This window comes from Centroberyx gerrardi, chromosome 6, assembly GCF_048128805.1.
Source record: "Centroberyx gerrardi isolate f3 chromosome 6, fCenGer3.hap1.cur.20231027, whole genome shotgun sequence".
Taxonomy (NCBI): domain Eukaryota; kingdom Metazoa; phylum Chordata; class Actinopteri; order Beryciformes; family Berycidae; genus Centroberyx; species Centroberyx gerrardi.
Window position 1 is genome coordinate 10,167,229 of NC_136002.1, and position 25,537 is coordinate 10,192,765.

The 25,537-nt window shown below is 42.4% G+C and overlaps 2 protein-coding genes across 2 annotated transcripts; both read right to left on the bottom strand.

The window, feature by feature from the left end:
• Nucleotides 1-215: 215 nt before the first annotated feature.
• LOC139931433 (von Willebrand factor A domain-containing protein 5A-like) lies at nt 216-12,633 on the bottom strand. The gene is made up of 18 exons (XM_078284243.1): nt 12,539-12,633; nt 11,422-11,469; nt 10,378-10,580; nt 9,989-10,211; nt 9,407-9,573; nt 9,198-9,312; nt 8,874-9,049; nt 8,680-8,768; nt 7,919-8,063; nt 7,432-7,511; nt 7,220-7,334; nt 6,881-7,039; nt 6,468-6,571; nt 6,084-6,304; nt 4,924-5,037; nt 1,483-1,664; nt 1,103-1,226; nt 216-975 (listed from the first exon to the last, which is right to left on the bottom strand). Exons 2-18 carry the CDS (start codon nt 11,462-11,464, stop codon nt 896-898), a joined length of 2,340 nt encoding a protein of 779 aa, XP_078140369.1. The 5' UTR covers nt 11,465-11,469; nt 12,539-12,633; the 3' UTR covers nt 216-895.
• Nucleotides 12,634-14,001: 1,368 nt separating this feature from the next.
• Nucleotides 14,002-25,089, bottom strand: LOC139911465 (von Willebrand factor A domain-containing protein 5A-like). The gene is made up of 19 exons (XM_078284241.1): nt 25,011-25,089; nt 23,946-23,993; nt 22,928-23,130; nt 22,539-22,761; nt 21,957-22,123; nt 21,711-21,864; nt 21,427-21,602; nt 21,233-21,321; nt 20,471-20,615; nt 20,314-20,393; nt 20,086-20,200; nt 19,747-19,905; nt 19,333-19,436; nt 18,949-19,169; nt 18,035-18,130; nt 15,578-15,658; nt 14,977-15,149; nt 14,605-14,728; nt 14,002-14,477 (listed from the first exon to the last, which is right to left on the bottom strand). Exons 2-19 carry the CDS (start codon nt 23,986-23,988, stop codon nt 14,398-14,400), a joined length of 2,433 nt encoding a protein of 810 aa, XP_078140367.1. The 5' UTR covers nt 23,989-23,993; nt 25,011-25,089; the 3' UTR covers nt 14,002-14,397.
• Nucleotides 25,090-25,537: the final 448 nt, after the last annotated feature.

Here is a 25,537-nt window from a genome sequence, read left to right on the forward strand (position 1 = left end):
TATTTTCTGAACAGTCTACTAGGAGTGCATAGTGACCATCCGCCCATAACTTTCCTATTGGGATGCTATATGTTTACTGAGATTTTGTATAGTATCCTTCTAAAATGAATTATAGGAGTATCAAAGTTCAGTTTACTGTGATGAAGCACCATAATAACAGCAATTCCACACTAGCAACACATTAGGGCTTAACTCAGGATTTAACTTCTGAGACATTTGACCCATTACTGGTTGTTTTTTTAATTTTTAATTTTTAAACATGCAAGCATCATGTAGGTCAGCCCATGGCACACAAATAGTTCCAACCCATAAAATTATCATCAAACTCTATTTAAAGTGTTAATACTGACCTTTCTAAAATAGGCCATTAAGAGTTGGCCGACACTGTAAGTAGTAAACCTTGCATTAGTCTACCTTTGCAATTTAGTGTTTGTCAAAGTGTGTGCACGCATCGTGCAGAGTGCCTACTACACCTAAGCACCTTTCACAGATTTCCAGGTGTCTAATTTAGCCGTCCATGTTCTTTTTTTCAAGCTCCAAGTTTTATTTTCACCAGTAAAGCTGTTTCAGAAACAACCAACATAAAAGGTTTAAGGCACAAGTACAGCAGCTCTTTATGTTTTGTTACATGACTGAGCTTGGATGGATGTGGCCCACTGAGTGCAGTGCAAATAGAATAATAAGGACTTTTTCACAAAATAGTGCAAAGCTAGCTCTTATTACAAATCAGTTCATGTCAAAGGAGTTATGCAACAAATTACGGGATTACATTTCTATTGTGCAAACAGTGAAGTGCAATTTGATGAAGTGCATGTTGCTGGCTGGAATAGATGTTCTTCTGTCTGCAAACCCCTCTGTTAGCAGAGCGAAGGAGAAGCCAGGCGTAATGAAAACCTCAGAGCCCCAGGGTGTCTTTCTGCACCTTGCAACCCAGCAGAGCATTTCCAGCTTCCACACACTCAGTGACACACGGGGCTGAAAGAAGACACAAGCCGTCACCAGAGGAAACATACAGGATCTGTAAGAAGGCTGTGAATGTTGCCAAACAACTGATTTTAATCATCACATAAAACAGCACATCAGCATGTATTATTGTTATTACCTTTCTGTGTATGGAGCCATGACACAGCCTTCATAGCCAGAAGCTCCCACTCTTCCCGGGCCTCCATCTTGAAGCCATGAAGCCAGATCAGAGCCAGAATGGTGGCCCACACTTCCTGGTTTACCTAATTCCCCAAATCCAACAATAACAGATGGAGAGGCCAACAGGAACCAGAGCAAAGAGAACAAGGTAGTTTCTTGTAGTTTGTCTTTTATTCTTTTCATTGCTTTCTATCCTTTTTATTTCTTTTGGTCCCTTGTTTTGTTTAGTGTTTACATGTACTATTTATTCTGTTTTTATGCGAAGCACTTTGTGAACTCTATATAATTTAATTAGTAATAATTTAAAAAATTTTATTCTTATATTTGACAATGACTCACCGATGCAGGCTTTGGCTTCTCCACCTCCTCGCTGGTCTTTCCCAGTACAGTAGCCAGAGCTGGCTCTAACACCCAGGAGCCAGAGGCCTTCTGGAGAGAGATCAGCTGCAGCAAGGGCTCTCTGGGTGGCATGAGGCTGGGCTGAGGGTCTTCAGAGGCACATAGAGACATTCCTCTGTTGCCTGAGGAGAAAATCGAAGAAAGTGTAAGGACAAAAGTATCTATGTGTAATATTATAGTGGTAAGTATTTGTAGATTAGACCATTAGAGTGTCAGAGTCCCAGAAATGTATGTCACATTGTTTTTCTAAGTCAAAGTCCATGTGTGCTACTGTTTGTGTCCAAAACATGCCACTGCTTATATCTTTTGGATTCTCACTGCCTTCTATTTTTCCCATTTGTGTAATGAAAAAAAAAAAAGTCTAATATCAGCTTCAATGGAAGAAAAACATTTTTTTTTTTTCAAGATTTATTTTTTATGCTTTATTTGACAGAGTTAGTGAAAGAGAGACAGGAAGGCATGGGAGAGAGAGAGGGGAGGACATGCAGCAAATGACCGCGGGCCAGATTCGAACCCAGGTCGCTGCAGGAAGGACTGAGCCTTATGGTATGGCGCTCTACTCGGTGAGCCACTGGGGCGCCGCCGAGACAAACATTTTTGATTAAAAAAAAAAGCACTAAAGAAACTTACACATTCCAGTTCATTCCAGTATTTTTTGATTGTGAGAAAATTATATTAGGGCAAAAAAGTTAAATAAATAAATAAAAACTACATGGCATTCAATATAGCGCATACCAAAAGTATAGGCTTTTGTTACGCAGATAAGCTGTGTTCTTCGCTGCCGCCCAGACTGCCACTCCTGACCTGCGAAGAGAACTGCATGATGATGCTCCTGGTCCCATTTGTCTTTTTTTCTACAAGGTGGTGCACCATGTTGATCACCTTGGGAAGCCGGTCCTTCTGTTCTGGTAGAATGGTTTCACAGATTCGAATAACCTCCTTGCAAACATGCTGACTGTCTACACTCTCTGGGACACTGTGGAGTCTTAGATTCCAGCGCCTTGAATATCTTTCCAGGTCTATGGTGCCTGCAGGGTGTCCACTCTATCGATCTGGTCAATCTTTCATTATGGTCCGCACAAAAAGACCCAAGTCTGATCTTGAGTTAATCAAAAAGTAAAGTGTAGAAACTATGTCATGTGAATGTAGGCCTGCTTTACCTTTCTTGCTTGGAGGAGGTTTGCCTGGAGTGACAGGCAATGAGGGAAAGTCTTTTTCATTCGCCCATGCAAGCTGAAGTGACGCTTGTGCTGAAGCGTCTTAGTCATGACAGTTGTCGACAAGAGCATTGGTAATGCTAGAGGTGCTGGCAACAACCGTTGAGTGATTCAGGCACTTTAGCCATGTGGGTCTTCTTTCCCTCGCCTTTTTTTTTCTTTTGTCTGAGCTGAACACTACTCAGTGGAAACAAGCTTTCTGAAGTCACATTGAAAGGACAGGTGTAACCACGGCCACAGACTCCCTGTAGAACCTGCCCTAGCTTCCTCCTATGGTACTGTCCCTGGTGCTGATCTTCTTGGCCAATACAGCCTGGTGCTGTGGAGCTATCCTTGGTGCTGAAGGGGTTCTGTGTGGGCTTGGCTTCCCTCACCCCATGGGATGCCTCCCCAGTTCCACACAGTAGCAAGGAAGGACCACGTACCAGCAAGCATCTTGTCTGGATAGGGCATCAGCATTCCCATAGGTTCTCCCGCTCCTGAACTTTCCTTGAAGTCGGTATGACCAACACCGGCTCGGCACTGAGGGCTTGGAGAAGTGTAGCAAAGGCTTCCTCAGCTTCTGGGGTCCTGATGACCAGGTGGGGGGAGATGCTGCTGGGTCATGTTGTTCAGGGGGCTGCAGTGGTGGCAAAGTGAGGAATGAATTGTTGATGGTACCCAGCAAGACCCAAGAAGGCTTTCAGCTGTTTTTGGCCAACTTGTAATAGTGTCTACAACCTGGTCATCTGGTACGAGAATACCCCAGTCACCCGAGGGTCCAGGAAAATGGGGTGGGGTCCGCTTGAATAGCATGCAGCGGATCCCTGACTCTGCCCAAAATCCCCAAAATTTCCTGGGCCCGGGAGGAGCCCAACAGCACAGCCAGGGGGTGTGGCTTCACCCCCCCAGAAGTAGGTGACAACGAACAACAATGGTGGTGGGCTGGGCTGGGCTGGGCTGGGGTTGGGGAGTTTTGTTATATCCTGGGGAGACCCAGCTCTGTCCTGGTTCGACAGCAACACTGGTGAGACCTGAGATTCTGACTAGCTGGATTAATGTTCACCCAACCATAGTACAGCTACATTCAGGTGACAGATGAGCAGACACCCATGGATGGGAAATAACTGTGGGGGGAAGACAATGTCTCACCCATTGTGGGTGGCAGAGGTAGAGGACCCTTGTATTCTTGGAAGGGACATTCTGAAAACTCTAGGCTGTGTTATAGACCTAGGGAGAGATGTCATCAGCTTCCCGGGAGGGCCCAGTATCAAAATGACCCCAAAACCTGACCCCCCGGCACAGATCCACTCACCAACACATACAGCTGCTGTGAGAGGGAGTAGTGAGGAGCCAGTTCAGACCACCCACCCAGTTGATCCCGCCCCCCTGGTAGGCTCCCCTACAGATGAGGATGCTATTGTGTCAGCAGTGAGAGACATCTGGCGGCAGAACTGCAAGGGAATAGCCCCTGCTGAATGTGAACAGCTGTGGGGGGTGTTGTTTAAGTTCAAGTACAGTTTTGCCCTCAGGGATGACTCATTAGGTCCAACACGAGATCGACACGGGGGACGTGAGACCCATCAGGTGGTTGCTGCTGGTCTGAAGTTCCATCCCCGAAAGTGCTCCTTCCACAAGCTTGGGAGAGAGGGGAACAGCATGGTGGAGGACAAGGTGTGCACAATCAGGACCTGGCCAACTCCCACAGACAAATGACAGCTCAAGGGCTTCATCGGCCTTGCATCCTATTACAAGAGGTTTGTCAGGGGCTTTGCTGGTGTTGCAGCCCCTTTGTTTGAACTGTTGCAGAAGGACAAGGAGGTCATGTGTGAAGTGCCAGGCAGCCTTTAGCGCAGTGCAAAAGGCACTCACTGAAGCCTCAGTGCTGGTCCCCCCCCTCACCACCTCCCTGCCTTTCATCTCAGACACAGATGTCACCAATGTGGAGATTGGTGGGGCACTGTTCCAGGTGGTCTCAGAACAAAACTGAGCACCGCTACTGTGTCACACCAGGAGTTGCTGGCTGTGGTGTGTGCAGGGAGGCATAAAACCATCCCAGACCAGGAGGGAGAGTCTGCAGTGGACGACTTGGTCGAAGGGATGTTCAGCCATTTTGGAGTCCCGGAGACCATTCATAGTGACCGGGGGCATGTATGTTCAAAAACCCCTTTGGTGTGTTACTTACCACCACGTAAAATCTTCCTGCGTGGAGCAGCACAGGAACGCATCCTAAGCCCTGCAGGGATACTGGCACATTTGGCTCTCGGCATAGCACAATTCCCCATCTGCATCTGCATCACTTTCAGATAAAAAGAGAGTGAGACATTATGTGAAGGCATTACAAGGGACTTAATACATGAAAAGCACAATTTGGCATAAAAAATTAAACAACTCCAAGACTCACTAAAGATTATACAACAAGGCCAGCACCAATGCTTGCTGCACTAGGCCTAAATTACATTAACTCACAGAAGACGTTAAAAGGTACACAGGGGCGCCCCGGTGGCTCAACCAGTAGAGCGCGTACCATTATGGCTAAGTCCTAATCGCAGCGAATCCAGCTTGTGCCCTTTGCTGCATGTCATCCCCTCTCTCTACCTTGTCTTTCCTGTCTCTCTCTACTGTGACTGTCAAAATAAAGTAGAAATGCCCAATAGATAATCTTTAAAAAAAGTTAGATATAGCAATGTATTCAAAAACTCAGTGACCACACACACACACACACACACACACACACACACACACACACACACACACAGTATTACTGATGCATGCATATTTGTATCAATCAGAAATAAATGTATGAAATAACAAAATGAGAATCTGTGACAAACCCAAATACTCATTCGGGGGCAAACATACAACTATACGCACACACACACACACACACACACACACACACACACACACACACACACACATTCTGTGAGCATACTATACATGAATATCCTAGTTGTGTCCATGGGACATACAGTGGTACAAAAGCTGGCTAATTTCTAGTGTGTAACATTAAAATAAAGGGGAAATTTTGATCCCTTTAATAGAAACAAACAAAAGTATTTGTGCTAGCTCACAAACAAGCTAAGTTCATATTGTGAAAGCATTGCTTCAAATGTTGGACTCACCTCTTTTATGCACCAAAACATATTGAAGTAAGTACAAGTAATTTTTTGTAGATCTGTATGATTAATGATTTCCATTATGTTAAAGCAGCATCATTGTGCTTCATTACACTACCATTCATGATCAGCTGAAGTGACTTCAAAGCAGTGGGTCACAGTCATCTACAACGGAGTGAAACATATTGTTTTGCACTTGGTCTCAGACATACAGACGCCCACTTACTGGGTGTTGGGACATTTCTGTGCAGCAGAGGTCCTTTTACAGCCTCCCCATTGCCTTTGTTGACAGCAATGAAGGCAGTGAAGGCACTGCTCACTCCTGATTGAACACTGAGCTCAACCACCTTCTCCTTCACTCCTCTATTCTGCTGTCCTCTGTGCTCTCTCTCCTCCATCTCCAGGGAGCGAATCAGGGTCCGAGCCCCCAGCCTGTGGACTGTCAATCTGCAGAGAGGGGAGTAGAGCGGTGTAATATTCCTTTAATAAAAATGATAATATTTATTACCACTTTTCCCCATTTAGTTGATCCCAGACTCACATACTGTCAAACTGTAAACTCACTACCCAATGCATTACACTTTTGCTGTCTGACTAAAACCTGTTTTACCCCGTGTCCTCTGTAGGTTTGAGACTGAAGTGGATTTGGTTCTTAGAGGGATGACCTGCCAGGCTGTAGTTCACCGTCACACAGCCCTCTGTGGCCCCTGAACTCTGACAGAGCATGAAAGTATTAGAAACCATAGTTAGTACTATACCTGATTGAAAAATGATGAAAATGCCAACAACATATTCAATCTCTTGAGTGGAAAACATCACAATACAAAACAGGTCTCAACACATTAACCTACATATCTAGTGTGCAAGCAAACTGTCTTCTTGTTGTTATGCTGTTATGCTTCACTATGTCATGGGTGTAGAGGACTGTATGGCACCAAACCATTTTGGTGCATTTAGTTAAACACTGTAAAAAAACTTACTAGATACTGTAGGTATTTCTCTATCAGATGGTAGTGCTCCTACCTTTCCAGTCAGCTGGGCGTAAAGCAGTGACCTTTGACCGTGGAAAAGTGTTGTGATGGATGGAGAAAGAGGGGTGACGGACACTCCCTTTGGCAGATCCCACGTGACCGAGATGTCCACCACAGCTGGCTGCAGGGCAAATCGCAGCGACTGCATCACCTGGAGGGGAGAAAAGTTTGTAACAACTTTGAAAGAGCATTGAGTTTTTACTCTAAACTGACCATGTGTAACTACTTCTTTCTTCCAAATGCAAATTTGTTACTGAATACACACACACACAATTTTTAATTGCTTAATTCGACCTCTTTATTTTTATCTGCATCTCAACCTCTGTCTTACTTTGGGTTGCATCCTGTCGGCTCCTGTGATGAACTGGGCGTGACCTCCTCCTGCCTTGGCCACCCCACTGATGAGAGCAGAGCTGGCCCCCTCCCCAATCCCAAAAGAGAAACACCTAAAGTACAGTACACACACACACACACACACAAAGCATTAGGACATGGGACATATACTAGGAGCTCTGTGTCTGTCATGTGTTTTTGTGGCTTCACCTGTGAGAACCTGCATTCTTCTTCACCAGATCTACAACTTCTTTGGTGTTCCCCACCTCGCCGTCAGTAAAGACAAACAGCTGAGGAGGACAAATAAGACAGGAGAGTTTACACATCACCATGAGTCACCCAACATCAGTCTCTGAAGCATGCAGGACTTGCCCAAAGTTATCCACATAGTGAGGTGTTCGAGTATTTTGTTTAAGTCACACAAGTGAATATACAGGTAAAGCTTAAATAACAATAAAGGTGTGGTAAGTATGAGCTTTAAACAATCCTGTTAGTTTGGGATTGCACTTGTCATGAGTCATGGAAAGGGAGGAGCAACTGTGTTGATGAATGAAGTATGGTTTTGTTACTGATAAGAGATGCTTGCACAATCTGTGTAACGTGTGTGTGTGTGTGTGTTTGTGTGTGTGTGTGTGTGTGTGTGTGTGTGTGTGTGTGTGTGTGTGTGTGTGTGTGTGTGTGTGTGTGTGTGTGTTACCTGTCTTGGCTGACTGGGAATGCATGGCTGGCTGTAGATATGTTTGAGGGGCTGCAGGATCTCTGTTCCTCCCATATTAGCCTCCATCTTCTCAACTATCTTCAGAGCCTCATCCATGCTCTTCTGGCTGTACTCCACACTCTTTCTGCCATCAAAAACACACACACATACATGCACACATGTGCATGCACACACACACACAACCACATATAAAAATATAGCCGCAAGCAGCAATTCTGTGGTTCAAGCACTAATGGCAGTTAAGACAAGCTTGAGCCACTGGCATCAATAGTAAACAAGTTATACTAGTTATCATAACAATAGCTCAGATTGTTCTGAGTTATAAGCCATTTTGTAATAGGCCACACCCGGGCCTATTCACCACTGTTCACCACTTTATGGGCCACGTGGCCCGCAGGGAGTTAGACTGCAGACTCTCAAGAGGGAGATTGCCGGCAGAGACACTTCCACAAAGTTCAACGTCATGGGGCTGTTAGACTCTTGTTGACTGATAATTATAGCACCACCACCAGGCCGACTGGGGTCAAATTCACTGTGACACATTTGTACACTCGTATCTATCATTGTGCCAATTTTCATGTCTCTAGCATGTATCATCTCATGGAAATTTGCATTGTGGCGGAAAAATAATAATAACAAACCAGTAGCAATACAATAGTGGTTCAGCACTACGTGTTTTAACCATTAACCAGCAACACCAAAGAGAGCAACACATTTTGGTGACTGAATGAGTCACTTACGGGAAGATATGATCGTAGCTGGAACCAAAACTGTAGATGTTGAAATAGCAACCCATTGGCAAGCTCTTCAGCAGGAGCAGCAGAGTATCCTAGGAGGGAGAGAGGAAAGATAGAGAAGGCCACTATGTGAGACGGAGAATAGAAATGATTAGCAGAGAAAAGGAGGTTCAAGGAATATGACGCTCTCTAAATACCCTGGCGCTGCCGACGCGAGTCTGACCCTGCTCTCTGTTGCCCATAGGACAATCCATACTTCCGGATCGATCCAATAAGAACAGGAACTCCCCACATGAGGCCACTGAAGACATCACAGCCTGGGGGAACTCGGGGTACAGGCTCAGCATCACCACTGGGTCGCCCATCAGAGTGCCTGGAAGATAGGGGAGAGAAGAGAAAGTAGAAATGACCACAAATCACTCTTTTCCTATCTATTCAAATACTTCTCTCTTACATTTAATTCACAACACGTGTTTGAGGACCTTTCTTAGTAAGTAACAACTTCAGTAACTTCCACTTACCAGGCTTGGCAGAAGCCTGTCCTGCCTCCACCACAGCAGTGGGCTGGTGAGCATCTTTGTAATAAATCAACAGCTCCACATCCCTGTCAAACTTGTGTCCTGCAGCCAGCTTGACCTGCAGTTCACAAAAGATTCACTTAAATATGAACAATATGCTAAATGCCTTGTAGTCACTCACACACACACACACACATAAGCACACCACATACCGTGGCCTGGGTTTGCTCTGTGTTGAGGTACTGGAGAGGGTCCAGGGAACAGTTGGCCTCTACTTTAGAGATGGGTCGAGGAGAGGACACCCGGCCAGAGAAAGACAGACTGTAGGGCACAAGAGAAGCTGGCACAGAGGTCACCTGAACGCTGCCACCTTCACTGCCTGAGAAAGACATGAGACAAGTTAGGAATGCCTTTATTAAAGAGGTATTACACACTAAAAGCACTTTTTAGCAGCTGAAAACCAGTGTTTGGCTGCGTCAGTTTGGCCAACACTCATAACACACAACATCATGAATATAATTTCATGAGGAAGGGAGAAAATAAATCCTCTACTTCAAGTAACATTTTTGTGTAGCAAAAGTAGGCTAGCAGTAACATTAAAGGAATAGTTCACCCAAAAATGGAAATTCAGCCATGAACTCCTCATCCCCTAGTCAGCTGAAACTCCATGGAAGTTTGTACAAAAACCAAACAGGTGTGTTAAGGAGTTCCATCTCGGCCTTGAAGTTAAACCATTGAAGTTAACGGGGCAAACTTAAAGGGACAAAATGAAAGTGTTGGCTGGTCCTTCCTACCCTGAGGTTGGTAGCGAGGGTTGAGCACAGCAGGCAGACAAAACCTCAGCCCGTCATCAGCCTGCACAGCCAGCTCAGTGACGTACTCCAGCCTGATGGAGGCGCTCTCTCCTGGAGGCAGACTGCCCACACTCAGAGAGAATATATCTGGGCTCTGCTCACTCTCCTCCAATAGGAAGGCCTGCTGACCGGAGCTCAGTGCGTCGTCATACTCCTCACGAGCCTGGAGGACAGACACATGAGTGAATATCTTGCATTTTAGTTGGCAGAAAGCTCTTGAAAGCTTCTGTATATGTGGGTGTGAAACCTGTTTTTCAAGCCTCAACAAAGAGTCAGTGGATGAGTGCAAAGTGCATGAGGTTCCCGCCCATCTTTCCTCTCCAGCTCACCTTCTGTTTTTCCTGCACCTCAGCCACAACCTGCGTCTGTCCAATCTTAGCACTGAAATGACAGACAGCAGCATCTGCAGGCAGAGGGAAGACAAACACAGCCTCTAGTGGTTTGTCCTCCTTGTTCTCATAGTGCAGAGTGGAGACCACTGTAGCCACATGGTCCCTCACCTCAACCTCCACCTCAATGCTCTTCAGAGGAACTGACAGAGAAACACAAGGAAAGAGACACATGTTGAGCACAAAGACTTACTGTGTGAACTACACTTGTGTTAATGTGGCAAGTTATTCACAAATTCAATTTAAAGTAGGCTAAGGGCTACGGGACATGAGATATGTCCGTTCAAATTCTAGCCACTTTTAAGCATTTTAGTCGATTATTGCAACACCACATGGCCATTCAGCACTATATCTGTTCCGTTTCCATTAGGACTGCCCTTCTACCACTGTACCAAGTTTTGGAAAAAGGCGGTTATGTCTAAACTGGAAAATGAGCTCTCTAGTGCTCATGTTTTTTGACTGGGCTGATAATTGAGAGTTTGCCCCTTCTTATGTCTGCTGATAGGCACACAAAGTCTGATGGTCTTACATGCATCCATTCAGGAGTTATATGCCTTTTTGTGAGAAGCCATGCCGTCTGCCACGCCCCCCTTTGACCAATTGGTACGAAAGTTAACCAGTTCTTCCCTCTCCCATGACCAATCTTTCCACAAAGTTTTGTGCAAATCCATTGCTAACTTTTTGAGATATCCTGCTAGACAAAAATAATAATTATAATAATCATAATTTCTTTGTTAAAAATGTCAAAATTCATTTAAAAGTTCTTCAGTCCTGATTCTCAGAGACTTGAGCTTTGATTATCTTGCATGAAGTAACATGACCAAGTGTGCCTCTGCCTCCACTATTGGGACTGCAGTTAAAAGGGCCTTGAAAATATTTTTTGGGGTCTTGGAGAAAAGGAAGGTCAAATCTGTAGAGGATTTTAGAAAGAATGAAACTCATAGTGTAAATGATGGTGTTTCATGTTTTCAAACAGTTCTGTACCTGGTTCCTTCTTGGCAGTAAGCAGACCACAGCAGTTCACCATCGTGCCTGTGCAGCATGTAGAAGGGAAGTTAGATATTTCATTGCTGATTTAGTGATGTAGTGAGGAGAGAGGGAGGGGGGGATTAAACTATGAATTTTCTTCAGCAGCCAAGATAAAGACAATCACAATCAAGAAAACAACCATCAGTATAGAAATAGTATATTTTTAGCAAAATAAAATGTGAAAATGTATGTTTTATTATCCTAAAAAGATCACATTTTCATATAACTCACATGAGGTTCCTCCTTAATACAGGCTAATGTATACTGTCAAATGGTTTCTGATAATTTATGATTTTAATAAGAATCAAAATATATCGAAAGGTTAACACATCAAAAGTGAACTCTATTACAGGAATGGAATGTGGTAAACTGAGTTAGCCTAGACGCTAATCTGAGTTTTCACTTATTGGGTTTGACGATTAATACAAATGCATCGTTTTCTGCACGTTTAAACTCTCGCGCCTTTATTTTGAAGGCTGAACGCCCAAACCGGAAGTCTTAGTCCATGGTTGTTGTGGCACCTAACTTGTGCAGGAAAGGGTGATGTTTAAATTCTGGTTTCTGGATGTAAAACGTGAAAAATCAAATCCAGCAGGTCTTGTCTGTTGTAAAGCCTCCGGAAAGTGGCAAGTAATGTCTAATTACAGCAAACAGCTAAGAAAATCACGAATATTCCTTTAATATTCCTACAGGGACTAATAGTGTGTCTGGGTGTCGACAGTGAATTTATACTGACCTTATCTTACTGATCTTACAGTTTTGGTCTCCTACGGTATCAATAATATTCCTGTAGGGAGTTGTAGTTTTGTTGTGATAATGTAGGAGACTGTAAATAATATAATATACTTACCGTAGATATTTCATTATAAGATTAGATCCATTTCGTCAGGGATTTGTAAACTACTCAGTGCTTTAGCAACGTTGGTCATTCGTATGTTAGTCGGATATAGTTACATTAGTTTAATACATATAAACATAAGCAGACATGACATATCTCTGTCTTTTATTATCATTCTTTTTTCTCAGCTCCTACAACTAATGAGTAAAGAAAAAACCCAGAAGAAATGCCTACCTTTGCGCGTCAATCTGTGATATGGAGCAAAAATATTGTTTGCTGGTGGTTTCTGTTCTCAAAGGAAAACCGAGCTCACACCACACACTGTCAACGCCAAGTCACGCCTCTGTGACAATTTCATTTATCATTGGAGAGACAACCAGGAAATTCCAGTCGCTCCGGTGTCAACAAACAATACAGACCAACCATCAGACCTGAATGTAGTTTAAATGAGTGTGTAGCTGCCTCACAGCCTGGTTTCAGCTCTATAAACAACTCCGGAAACTCCACTGGAAATATGTCTTCAATGTAATGCAGTAAAAACAAACCAAGTATCGAGGTTGAAATGGCGCCACCAAGTGGCCCGGCAGGTCCGCTCAGCTTGAACCTTTACAGTTCAACAAACTACACACCTTGTTATTTTCAGTAAAGCTACTCAATCATCCCAAGACAAAGTTTTCAAAACTAGTCTTATCACTGTGTAAAATGTTAACATTTTGTGAGTTAATGTGACAATTTGGGTTAGAGATGATGAAAGTATGAAATATGGGTTATAGTTTCTGTTTGTGTTCTGAAACAAATCATATCAGCCTAAATATAAAACACTCAGTCTTATTTGAAGAGAGACACTGATTTCAAACCTGTTCAGTGTTCTAAACATGAGCAACATGAGGTGGAGGAGAAGAAGGGTGCTCTGTGTGTGTGTGTGTGTGTGTGTGTGTGTGTGTGTGTGTGTGTGTGCGCGCGTGTGTTCAGACCATTCTGTTGGGAGCTCTCTGTAAGCATACAGGCTCCATGTAAGGATGAGGGGAAACCAATGGACTTGAATATTCCTATATTATTCCTATAATATTCCCATAGGGAGTTACAGTGACCTTATTGTCACTATAGTATCCTTCTAAAATTTATTAGGATAGGATTACCCAAGTTGTTTCTAATGAGAAAAGTGCCAAAGAATTGATTCAGTGTCATGAAGCAATTCAGGATTTAACTTCTGAGACATCTAAACCAGAAGTTCCCAAACTTTTTTCATGTCAAGGACCCCCAAATACACACACATCAGACCACAGACCTCCATTTGGTAAGATTTTGTCCCATGGAACACCATCTGAGATCTTGTTATTATACACTATAGGTGGGACAGTGACATCAGTGAACAAAATTGTCCCAAGCCCCAAAATACTCTTACTGGCAGTTTTCCATTTTGAATTTAGAAACAGACATCAAACATTGTATAAGTCAACCCATGGCACACAGACATATATGTCCAACCCTAAACATTATCATCAAACTATTAAAACATGTTAACAATTACCTTTTTTTTTTTTAATTAACTTACCTTTACCATTCAGTGTCCATCAAAGTGTGTGTGTGTGTGTGTGTGTGTGTGTGTGTGTGTGTGTGTGCATTGTGTAGCATGCCTACCACACACATTCTGACACAGTTTGCATTGTATAACCTTTCACAGATGAGGCTCCAGGTCTCTAATTTAGCCATCCATGTTCTTTTTTTCAAGCTTCGAGTTTTATTTTCACCAGTAAAGCTGTTTCAGAAACAACCAACATAAAAGGTTTAAGGCACAAGTACAGCAGCTCTTTATGTTTTGTTACATGACTGAGCTTGGATGGATGTGGCCCACTGAGTGCAGTGCAAATAGAATAATAAGGACTTTTTCACAAAATAGTGCAAAGCTAGCTCTTATTATAAATCACTACATGTCAAAGGAGTTATGCAACAAATTACGGGATTACATTTCTATTGTGCAAACAGTGAAGTGCAATTTGATGAAGTGCATGTTGCTGGCTGGAATAGATGTTCTTCTGTCTGCAAACCCCTCTGTTAGCAGAGCGAAGGAGAAGCCAGGCGTAATGAAAACCTCAGAGCCCCAGGGTGTCTTTCTGCACCTTGCAACCCAGCAGAGCATTTCCAGCTTCCACACACTCAGTGACACACGGGGCTGAAAGAAGACACAAGCCGTCACCAGAGGAAACATACAGGATCTGTAAGAAGGCTGTGAATGTTGCCAAACAACTGATTTTAATCATCACATAAAACAGCACATCAGCATGTATTATTGTTATTACCTTTCTGTGTATGGAGCCATGACACAGCCTTCATAGCCAGAAGCTCCCACTCTTCCCGGGCCTCCATCTTGAAGCCATGAAGCCAGATCAGAGCCAGAATGGTGGCCCACACTTCCTGGTTTACCTAATTCCCCAAATCCAACAACAACAGATGGAGAGGCCAACAGGAACCAGAGCAAAGAGAACAAGGAAGACATCTTGTACCTTAGTTTGTCTTTTATTCCTTCCTGTCCTTTTTTCTTTTGGTCTCTTATATGTACTATTCCTTTTGTTTTTATGTGAAGCACTTTGTGAACTCTGTTTTTAGACATGTGCCTTTTAAATTAATTTACAATTTATGAATTTTTATTCTTATATTTGACAATGACTCACCGATGCAGGCTTTGGCTTCTCCACCTCCTCGCTGGTCTTTCCCAGTACAGTAGCCAGAGCTGGCTCTAACACCCAGGAGCCAGAGGCCTTCTGGAGAGAGATCAGCTGCAGCAAGGGCTCTCTGGGTGGCATGAGGCTGGGCTGAGGGTTTTCAAAGTCACATAGAAACATTCCTGAGGAGAAAATCAAAGGAAGTGTAAGGAAAAAAGTATCTGTGTGTTTTTTATCGTGAGAAAATTATATTGGGGCAAAAAGACAAAGCAAAAAAAAAAATAGATGGCACGCATACCCAACAAGATGTCAAGATATGCTCCTGCTGCTAGGCTAACAGCTTACTTATGGTGACTATGCTTAGCTGCTAATGCTAGGCTAACAACCAGTCATTAAGCAATAATGTATTGGGAACAACAACATCAGAATAGTAATCAATACAAAAGGGCAAGCAGGAAAAAAAGGGAGCCTGTACCGGCAGAATATCCACTACCTGATTCATTTCCAGGACAGAGGAAGCTGTGTGTTCACACTAAAATAGTAGGCTATTTGAAACTGACAACCAACATACTATTTACACTGTAATTGTATTCCACGTGTGTTTAATTACCAATGGACTTCAGTGATGTAGGCAAGGAAGCTGCACACATTTCTTCATTATCATCAGACATGTCGGCAAAACATTCAACACCTGTTAAGAGACGGTCCAAAATAAAACAATTTGTTTCTGTTTTGACATTGATACTGTTCTCAGTTGTCTTGACTTAACCACAGACTGTCAAATTATGTAGCATATCAATAATAAATCAATCACTGTTTGATATGAGAAACATTGTTAACTTAAGGACTTACATGTGTCCCTCCACACATGCACAATGCAGTGCATGTGTGGATGCTGTCACCGTGTGGTGCAACACATGTTCAGTGAACACAGATGCTGATAATGACGTTGTTCATATACTTTATTAAAAAACAGTACACCCCACACCACAGTGTATTTCAAGGTCAGTGTGAAGGTGTGAAAGTATGGATACCGCCTGAGCCTGTTGAAGTTCATTACTTTTAGCTTGAACTACTTGACTTCCACCAACTCAAATTTGAGTGTGAAGGCTACAGCTATCAGTCTATCAATTTGATGAGAGAATTATGAATTCTAACTCTAAATTAATCGCTGAAAAGCAATATATTCTGTGAAATTCAAGATTAAGATAAATCGTCTTTAAATAAACTACGATGCCACTATTGGGAACGTGAACTCAAGAATTCTCCATTTTTGACGACCTTTCTCACTGCAATCACAACACGACGTGCTGTTCATGAGATTGTGAAAAGCTTTTGGGTCTAGTCAATCAATCACAGAGGAGTATACTTAACTGGCTTTCAGATACTTTCCTGTGATTGTCTCAACTTTCTGCCACTCATCGTATCTATGTGACTAAACCCACCATCAGCCCTGGGTGTGGTGTTAGCTTTGCTCCTTTGGACATGCTCTGATGAAGGTCCATTGACTGAAAGCTTAGCTGAATAAATAGTACTTTTGGTGTTATGTTTGCTCATTTTTCTCTTTCTAGTGCTCTGCCTTAGCTTCCAGCACCTTCATTTTTGGGTGTGCGGTTGAATCTGTAGCAGCAATCTGTATCATTGTACCATGAAAAGTTACACAGTGTAGATTTAGAAAATGAGATTGACATTTGATAACATTTAGTACTGCTACAAGCAATATAACGGATTCGGGTTAAAGAGATATCTGTTCTCACTTTCTTTGAAGATGTGTCTGAAAAAGTTGAAAGAGAAATAAGAATGTGACTATAAGTGAATATTCATTGAGAAATCCTCACTCTGAAGGTTATTTCCATGCCTCATAACATCTACTTGGTGCAGACCAGGTGAGATGGTCAGACATGAAATAACACAATGTTCTCTCTTCCTTGCTCCCTTGTATCAATCTTTGCATATCAGCTTAAAGAACAAATCAACACTAAATCACATAAGGCAGAAAAAGCTGCTCTCTATGGGTTGAAACTTTCAGGCATGTTGCACTTCTGGCCACGCCCCAATCAGTGATGTCAGAGCAGGTTTGCCTTTGACAGCTGATGCACAATGTAAGGGAAACCAAACAAGATAACAAGATAAGCCAACAGCAGATTTCAATTGCAGCAGCATGCCTTTTTGCCAGTAGATGTCAGTCAAACCTAAAAAGTAGTCTATGTTTATTTTCAGTTTAATGATTACTGTGGGCTACCTTTATGAATACTAATTTTCAGATTTATCTGCAACCTTGATGGAAGAAGCCCACAAATTCATACTTGTGGAATGATTTATAATTGAGAACAGCACCCAGTCTCCAATTCAAGTGTTACCACACAAATCCTGTTTATGGCTCACTGACTCACATGTCCGGACCATACCCAGCCAAGACAAATCTTACACGGTTCTCATGTAAAGCTGTTGCTATATATGGAAACATTAAATATTACAAGGGGCTTACATAATACACAAACAATATATAAGCCAATACATAAACCAATTGCTCTCAAGTTATTGCAAAGGCAACTTCAGCTCCAAGACTCACTAAATGAAAATGTTTTGAAAATATCATGTATGTCGTATGTATGATTATGCAAGAAGGCCAGCATTAACGCTTGCTTGACTATGTCTTAATTGCATTAACTCACAGAAGAAGTTAGATAGATATTGCAATGCATAGGTGAGGATCGCATGCTTCAGCCAATCTATACAGAGAGCCCAGTGCTCACAGAATAGGCTAATAGACAATCAAGTAATTCAAACTAAATTACAGAGACTAGTCTACTAGTCACTAAATAAAACATCTGTAATTTATACGAGTGCTTCAGACTATCCTTTGGGTCACGTCCTAGTGAAGGTGCCCACTGCCCAGGGACTTTGAATTAAGATATTGCAATGTATTAAAAGGATCAATGACCACACACACACACACACAAAAAAAACACATGCACACACACAGAGTGTTATTGATTGATGCATTTCTGTAAATAATAAAGATATACAGATATATGTTCAAAAACCCCTTTGGTGTGTTACTCACAATCATCTTGCATCATCATCATCTGTGGAGCAGCACAGGCTCGCGACATTCGCATCGGCATCGGCATCGACATGGCACAGGCCTGCATATACATCACTTTGAAATAAAAAGAGAGTGAGGCATTATGTGAAGGCATTACAAGGGACTTAATATATAATACACAAAAAATATATAAAACAACACATAAGCCAGTGGCTCTCGTATTTATTGCAAAGGCACAATTTGGCATAAAAATGAACTCCAAGACTCACTAAATAAACATTTCTTGAAAATGTCATGCAAATCCTTGTATGATTACACAACATGGCCAGCACCAATACTTGCTGGACTTCCTAAAGTACATTAACTCATAGAAGTTAAAAGTTAGATATTCCAATGTATTAAAAAACTCCAGACCACACACACACACACACACACACACACACATACACACACACAAATACTCTTTCAAGGTCAAACATGCAACTCTACATACACACACACACAGACATTCTGTGAGCATACTATACATGAATATCCTAGTTGTGTCCATGGGACATACAGTGGTACAAAAGCTGTCTCATTTCTAGTGTGTAACATTAAAATAAAGGGGAAATTTTGATCCCTTTAATGGAAACAAACAAAAGTATTTGTGCTAGCTCACAAACAAGCTAAGTTCATATTGTCAAAGCATTGGTTCAAATGTTGGACTCACCTCTTTTATGCACCAAAACATATTGAAGTAAGTACAAGTAATCTTTTGTAGATCTGTATGATTAATGATTTCCATTATGTTAAAGCAGCATCATTGTGCTTCATTAAACTACCATTCATGGTCAGCTGAAGTGACTTCAAAGCAGTGGGTCACAGTCATCTACAATGGAGTGAAACATATTGTTTTGCACTTGGTCTCAGACATACAGACGCCCACTTACTGGGTGTTGGGACATTTCTGCGCAGCAGAGGTCCTTTTACAGCCTCCCCACTGCCTTTGTTGACAGCAATGAAGGCAGTGAAGGCACTGCTCACTCCTGATTGAACACTGAGCTCAACCACCTTCTCCTTCACTCCTCTATTCTGCTGTCCTCTGTGCTCTCTCTCCTCCATCTCCAGGGAGCGAATCAGAGTCCGAGCCCCCAGCCTGTGGACTGTCAATCTGCAGAGAGGGGAGTAGAGCGGTGTAATATTCCTTTAATAAAAATGATAATATTTATTACCACTTTTCCCAATTTAGTTGACCCCAGACTCACATACTGTCAAACTGTAAACTCACTACCCAATGCATTACACTTTTGCTGTCTGACTAAAACCTGTTTTACCCCGTGTCCTCTGTAGGTTTGAGACTGAAGTGGATTTGGTTCTTAGAGGGATGACCTGCCAGGCTGTAGTTCACCGTCACACAGCCCTCTGTGGCCCCTGAACTCTGACAGAGCATGAAAGTATTAAAAACCATAGTTAGTACTATACCTGATTGAAAAATGATGAAAATGCCAACAACATATTCAATCTCTTGAGTGGAAAACATCACAATACAAAACAGGTCTCAACACATTAACCTACATATCTAGTGTGCAAGCAAACTGTCTTCTTGTTGTTATGCTGTTATGCTTCACTATGTCATGGGTTTAGAGGACTGTATGGCACCAAACCATTTTGGTGCATTTAGTTAAACACTGTAAAAAAAACTTACTAGATACTGTAGGTATTTCTCTATCAGATGGTAGTGCTCCTACCTTTCCAGTCAGCTGGGCGTAAAGCAGTGACCTTTGACCGTGGAAAAGTGTTGTGATGGATGGAGAAAGAGGGGTGACGGACACTCCCTTTGGCAGATCCCACGTGACCGAGATGTCCACCACAGCTGGCTGCAGGGCAAATCGCAGCGACTGCATCACCTGGAGGGGAAACAAATTTGGACTAACTTTGAAAGAGCATTGAGTTTTTACTCTAAACTGACCATGTGTAACTACTTCTTTCTTCCAAATGCAAATTTGTTACTGAACACACACACACACAATTTTTAATTGCTTAATCCGACCTCTTTATTTTTATCTGCATCTCAACCTCTGTCTTACTTTGGGTTGCATCCTGTCGGCTCCTGTGATGAACTGGGCGTGACCTCCTCCTGCCTTGGCCACCCCACTGATGAGAGCAGAGCTGGCCCCCTCCCCAATCCCAAAAGAGAAACACCTAAAGTACAGTACACACACACACACACACACACACACACACACACACAAAGCATTAGGACATGGGACATATACTAGGAGCTCTGTGTCTGTCATGTGTTTTTGTGGCTTCACCTGTGAGAACCTGCATTCTTCTTCACCAGATCTACAACTTGTTTGGTGTTCCCCACCTCGCCGTCAGTAAAGACAAACAGCTGAGGAGGACAAATAAGACAGGAGAATTTACTCATCACCTGTGTAAGATGTGCGTGTGTATATGTGTGTGTGTTACCTGTCTTGGCTGACTGGGAATGCATGGCTGGCTGTAGATATGTTTGAGGGGCTGCAGGATCTCTGTTCCTCCCATATTAGCCTCCATCTTCTCAACTATCTTCAGAGCCTTATCAATGCTCTTCTGGCTGTACTCCACACTCTTCCTGCCATCAAAAACACACATACATGCACACATGTGCATGCACACACAAACACAACCACATATAAAAATATAGCCGCAAGCAGCAATTCTGTGGTTCAAGCACGAATGGCAGTTAAGACAAGCTTGAGCCACTGGCATCAATAGTAAACAAGTTATACTAGTTATCATAACAACAGCTCAAATTGTTCTGAGTTATAAGCCATTTTGTAATAGGCCACACCCGGGCCTATTCACCACTGTTCACCACTTTATGGGCCACGTGGCCCCGTTAGACTGCAGACTCTCAAGAGGGAGACCCAAATTCGATTGCCGGCAACGACACTTCCACAAAGTTCAACGTCATGGGGCTGTTAGACTCTTGTTGACTGATAATTATAGCACCACCACCAGGCCGACTGGGGTCAAATTCACTGTGACACATTTGTACACTCGTATCTATCATTGTGCCAATTTTCATGTCTCTAGCATGTATCATCTCATGGAAATTTGCATTGTGGCGGAAAAATAATAATAACAAACCAGTAGCAATACAATAGTGGTTCAGCACTACGTGTTTTAACCATTAACCAGCAACACCAAAGAGAGCAACACATTTTGGTGACTGAATGAGTCACTTACGGGAAGATATGATCGTAGCTGGAACCAAAACTGTAGATGTTGAAATAGCAACCCATTGGCAAGCTCTTCAGCAGGAGCAGCAGAGTATCCTAGGAGGGAGAGAGGAAAGATAGAGAAGGCCACTATGTGAGACGGAGAATAGAAATGATTAGCAGAGAAAAGGAGGTTCAAGGAATATGACGCTCTCTAAATACCCTGGCGCTGCCGACGCGAGTCTGACCCTGCTCTCTGTTGCCCATAGGACAATCCATACTTCCGGATCGATCCAATAAGAACAGGAACTCCCCACATGAGGCCACTGAAGACATCACAGCCTGGGGGAACTCGGGGTACAGGCTCAGCATCACCACTGGGTCGCCCATCAGAGTGCCTGAAGATAGGGGAGAGAAGAGAAAGTAAAAATGACCACAAATCACACTTTTCCTATCTATTCAAATACTTCTCTCTTACATTTAATTCACAACACGTGTTTGAGGACCTTTCTTAGTAAGTAACAACTTCAGTAACTTCCACTTGCCAGGCTTGGCAGAAGCCTGTCCTGCCTCCACCACAGCAGTGGGCTGGTGAGCATCTTTGTAATAAATCAACAGCTCCACATCCCTGTCAAACTTGTGTCCTGCAGCCAGCTTGACCTGCAGTTCACAAAAGATTCACTTAAATATGAACAATATGCTAAATGCCTTGTAGTCACTCACACACACACACACATAAGCACACCACATACCGTGGCCTGGGTTTGCTCTGTGTTGAGGTACTGGAGAGGGTCCAGGGAACAGTTGGCCTCTACTTTAGAGATGGGTCGAGGAGAGGACAGCCGACCAGAGAAAGACAGACTGTAGGGCACAAGAGAAGCTGGCACAGAGGTCACCTGAACGCTGCCACCTTCACTGCCTGAGAAAGACATGAGACAAGTTAGGAATGCCTTTATTAAAGAGGTATTACACACTAAAAGCACTTTTTAGCAGCTGAAAACCAGTGTTTGGCTGCGTCAGTTTGGCCAACACTCATAACACACAACATCATGAATATAATTTCATGAGGAAGGGAGAAAATAAATCCTCTACTTCAAGTAACATTTTTGTGTAGCAAAAGTAGGCTAGCAGTAACATTAAAGGAATAGTTCACCCAAAAATGGAAATTCAGCCATGAACTCCTCATCCCCTAGTCAGCTGAAACTCCATGGAAGTTTGTACAAAAACCAAACAGGTGTGTTAAGGAGTTCCATCTCGGCCTTGAAGTTAAACCATTGAAGTTAACGGGGCAAACTTAAAGGGACAAAATGAAAGTGTTGGCTGGTCCTTCCTACCCTGAGGTTGGTAGCGAGGGTTGAGCACAGCAGGCAGACAAAACCTCAGCCCGTCATCAGCCTGCACAGCCAGCTCAGTGACGTACTCCAGCCTGATGGAGGCGCTCTCTCCTGGAGGCAGACTGCCCACACTCAGAGAGAATATATCTGGGCTCTGCTCACTCTCCTCCAATAGGAAGGCCTGCTGACCGGAGCTCAGTGCGTCATCATACTCCTCACGAGCCTGGAGGACAGACACATGAGTGAATATCTTGCATTTTAGTTGGCAGAAAGCTCTTGAAAGCTTCTGTATATGTGGGTGTGAAACCTGTTTTTCAAGCCTCAACAAAGAGTCAGTGGATGAGTGCAAAGTGCATGAGGTTCCCGCCCATCTTTCCTCTCCAGCTCACCTTCTGTTTTTCCTGCACCTCAGCCACAACCTGCGTCTGTCCAATCTTAGCACTGAAATGACAGACAGCAGCATCTGCAGGCAGAGGGAAGACAAACACAGCCTCTAGTGGTTTGTCCTCCTTGTTCTCATAGTGCAGAGTGGAGACCACTGTAGCCACATGGTCCCTCACCTCAACCTCCACCTCAATGCTCTTCAGAGGAACTGACAGAGAAACACAAGGAAAGAGACACATGTTGAGCACAAAGACTTACTGTGTGAACTACGCTTGTCTTAATGTGGGCTAAGCTATTCATGATTGATGTAAATATTTTTTCCTCTACACTGAATATTTATATTTGTTTCCCCCCCTTAACCCTGGATTTGTATATAGGCTATTCAATTTTAAAGATTATTGGATAAGCTCCTCCCTGAGTCCCCAACACACACTTGCATGGTTAAATATCTGCACACATCCACACACACCTCAGCACATTCACAACACATTCTTGAACATGCAAGGTAGTTGATAGAGTAGTTGACAAAATCTACAAAAAATTACAAAAACACTATCAAAATAATAGCTCAAAATAAAAGCACTTGGTGCAGTTTATCATGCTGCTCTGCTTCTCAGACTATTTAAAGTTGCTTTTCATAAGCGGTTTAAGTATGATCGCAACACAATATTTTAGCTTGTGGTCTGATATCCAATACAAGTAAGCCTGTAGGTGTCAGCGCTCCCCTATGAAAGTCTGTGCAAAAGGATCAAATACAACAATACAATTAAAAATGTCAAAATGTATTTAAAGGTTCTTCAGCCTGATTCAGTCTCAGTTCCCAAGACTTGAGCTTTGATTATCTTGCATGAAGTAACATGACCAAGTGTGCCTCTGCCTCCACTATTGGGACAGCAGCTAAAAGGGCCTTGAAAAATATTTTTTGGGGTCTTGGAGAAAAGGAAGGTCAAATCTGTAGAGGATTTTAGAAAGAATGAAACTCATAGTGTAAATGATGTTTCATGTTTTCAAACAGTTCTGTACCTGGTTCTTTCTTGGCAGTAAGCAGACCACAGCAGTTCACCATCGTGCCTGTGCAGCACATAGAAGGGAAGTTAGATATTTCATTGCTGTTTTAGTGATTTATTGAAAAAAAAATAAAAAAGAAGTGGGAGAGTAAACTTTGAATATTGCTCAGCGATCAGCGAACAACCACTACCAGAAATAGGATCTTTTTAGAATTTTTTTTTTAAATGTACACTTGATATACATATAAAAGGTAAACTTTATTGCAGGAATTAAATGGAGTTAACTAAGTTAGTCTTTTTCTATAACATCAATAAACTACCAAGATTTATACTAATCCTGTAATACATTTTAGAAGGTTACTATACAAATCAACAAAATGATAAACTCCTATCTCATGGAAATATCACAATAATGTAATAGATAAAATAAACAAGTAAAATACAGTACAGTATTGTCACTGTGAACTCCCTATTGAGTAGCACAGACACACTAGTCGTTATTACAGTCGCCTAGGCATCAGATGTTTGTTGAAAGACGGAAGTACCCTCAGATCAATTCAGAACACACGCTCACAAGCATCATGACGTCATTTCTGTTTAACCGTTGTCGCATTTGCTAATGAATAACAATGTAAGCCTTCTTTACCTTAAGTAGGCCTGTTTGTTCATTCTCGAGACTTGCCTAAAGTTAAAGTGATACTCCATAGAGTGGTTCACATAAAACTTGTTGACAACAGGTCAACTCTTTTGGTAGAGATAGTGGCCTAACAATGATGTTTACATCTCGGTTGCTGGATAAAAGCACTGAAAGACCAAATTTTCAGGAATTGTTACCCTGACGAAAAATCATTCAGTCTATAATATTCCTGTAACAGCCTATTCACGGATCAATAATGTGTCTGTGGTAATAGTGAGTTTATTGTGACCTAATCCTACTTTTATGCATTATCTGTTTTTTATATTTCATCAAATATAGGCCGAGAATGTTATATCTATTTTGTTGTCATTTTCTATTTCTCCATATTGCACAGCTAAAGAGCAGGCCATCTTAAGCTAATAAAAAATAAAAACAAATGCCTACCCTTTGCGCAGAAATCTGTGCGGGTCGAGAATATTTGTCCGAGGCTGTTTCACTGGAGCTTCCTCCTGTAAAGATGCGGAGGCAGCTTGCAGGCGATGCAACTTGTCAACGCCAAGTCACGCCTATGAGGTACGCTCGGTTTGGATCAGAGGAGCACCGGATGGGTGGAGCTTGCACTTTGAATTTGAGTCCATTTCTTTTAACCCTTAACACTGTAATTAATAATAATAAAAATAATAATAATAATAATAATAATAACAAAGCACTTTTCAAAAACAAACGTTTACAAAGTGCTAAACAGAAATAAAATCAATTACAAAAACAATATAAAATAAAAAAATAATAATAATACAAAACAATAGGCTACAATAAAATAGGCTACCATGAAACACAACGAAATACAATAAAGCAATACAATAAAATAGCTTACAATAAAACAGGGTTAAAAAGATGAAAAGGCCATGCTATACAGGTGAGTGATAAAAAAAACATCCACGATTCAGCCATTCTGACTTTATATGGTAAAC

Coding starts and splice junctions, on each gene's coding strand:
- LOC139911465 (XM_078284241.1), bottom strand. CDS start 23,988: ATGGTGAACTGCTGTGGTCTGCTTACTGCCAAGAAAGAACCAG. Junction 19,906..20,085: donor CCGACAGGATGCAACCCAAA/GTAAGACAGAGG, acceptor TTTCCCCTCCAG/GTGATGCAGTCGCTGCGATT. Junction 14,478..14,604: donor ATGGCTCCATACACAGAAAG/GTAATAACAATA, acceptor GTCTTCTTTCAG/CCCCGTGTGTCACTGAGTGT.
- LOC139931433 (XM_078284243.1), bottom strand. CDS start 11,464: ATGGTGAACTGCTGTGGTCTGCTTACTGCCAAGAAGGAACCAG. Junction 9,574..9,988: donor CCCTCGCTACCAACCTCAGG/GTAGGAAGGACC, acceptor TGTCTTTCTCAG/GCAGTGAAGGTGGCAGCGTT. Junction 8,064..8,679: donor AGCTACGATCATATCTTCCC/GTAAGTGACTCA, acceptor TTTTGATGGCAG/AAAGAGTGTGGAGTACAGCC.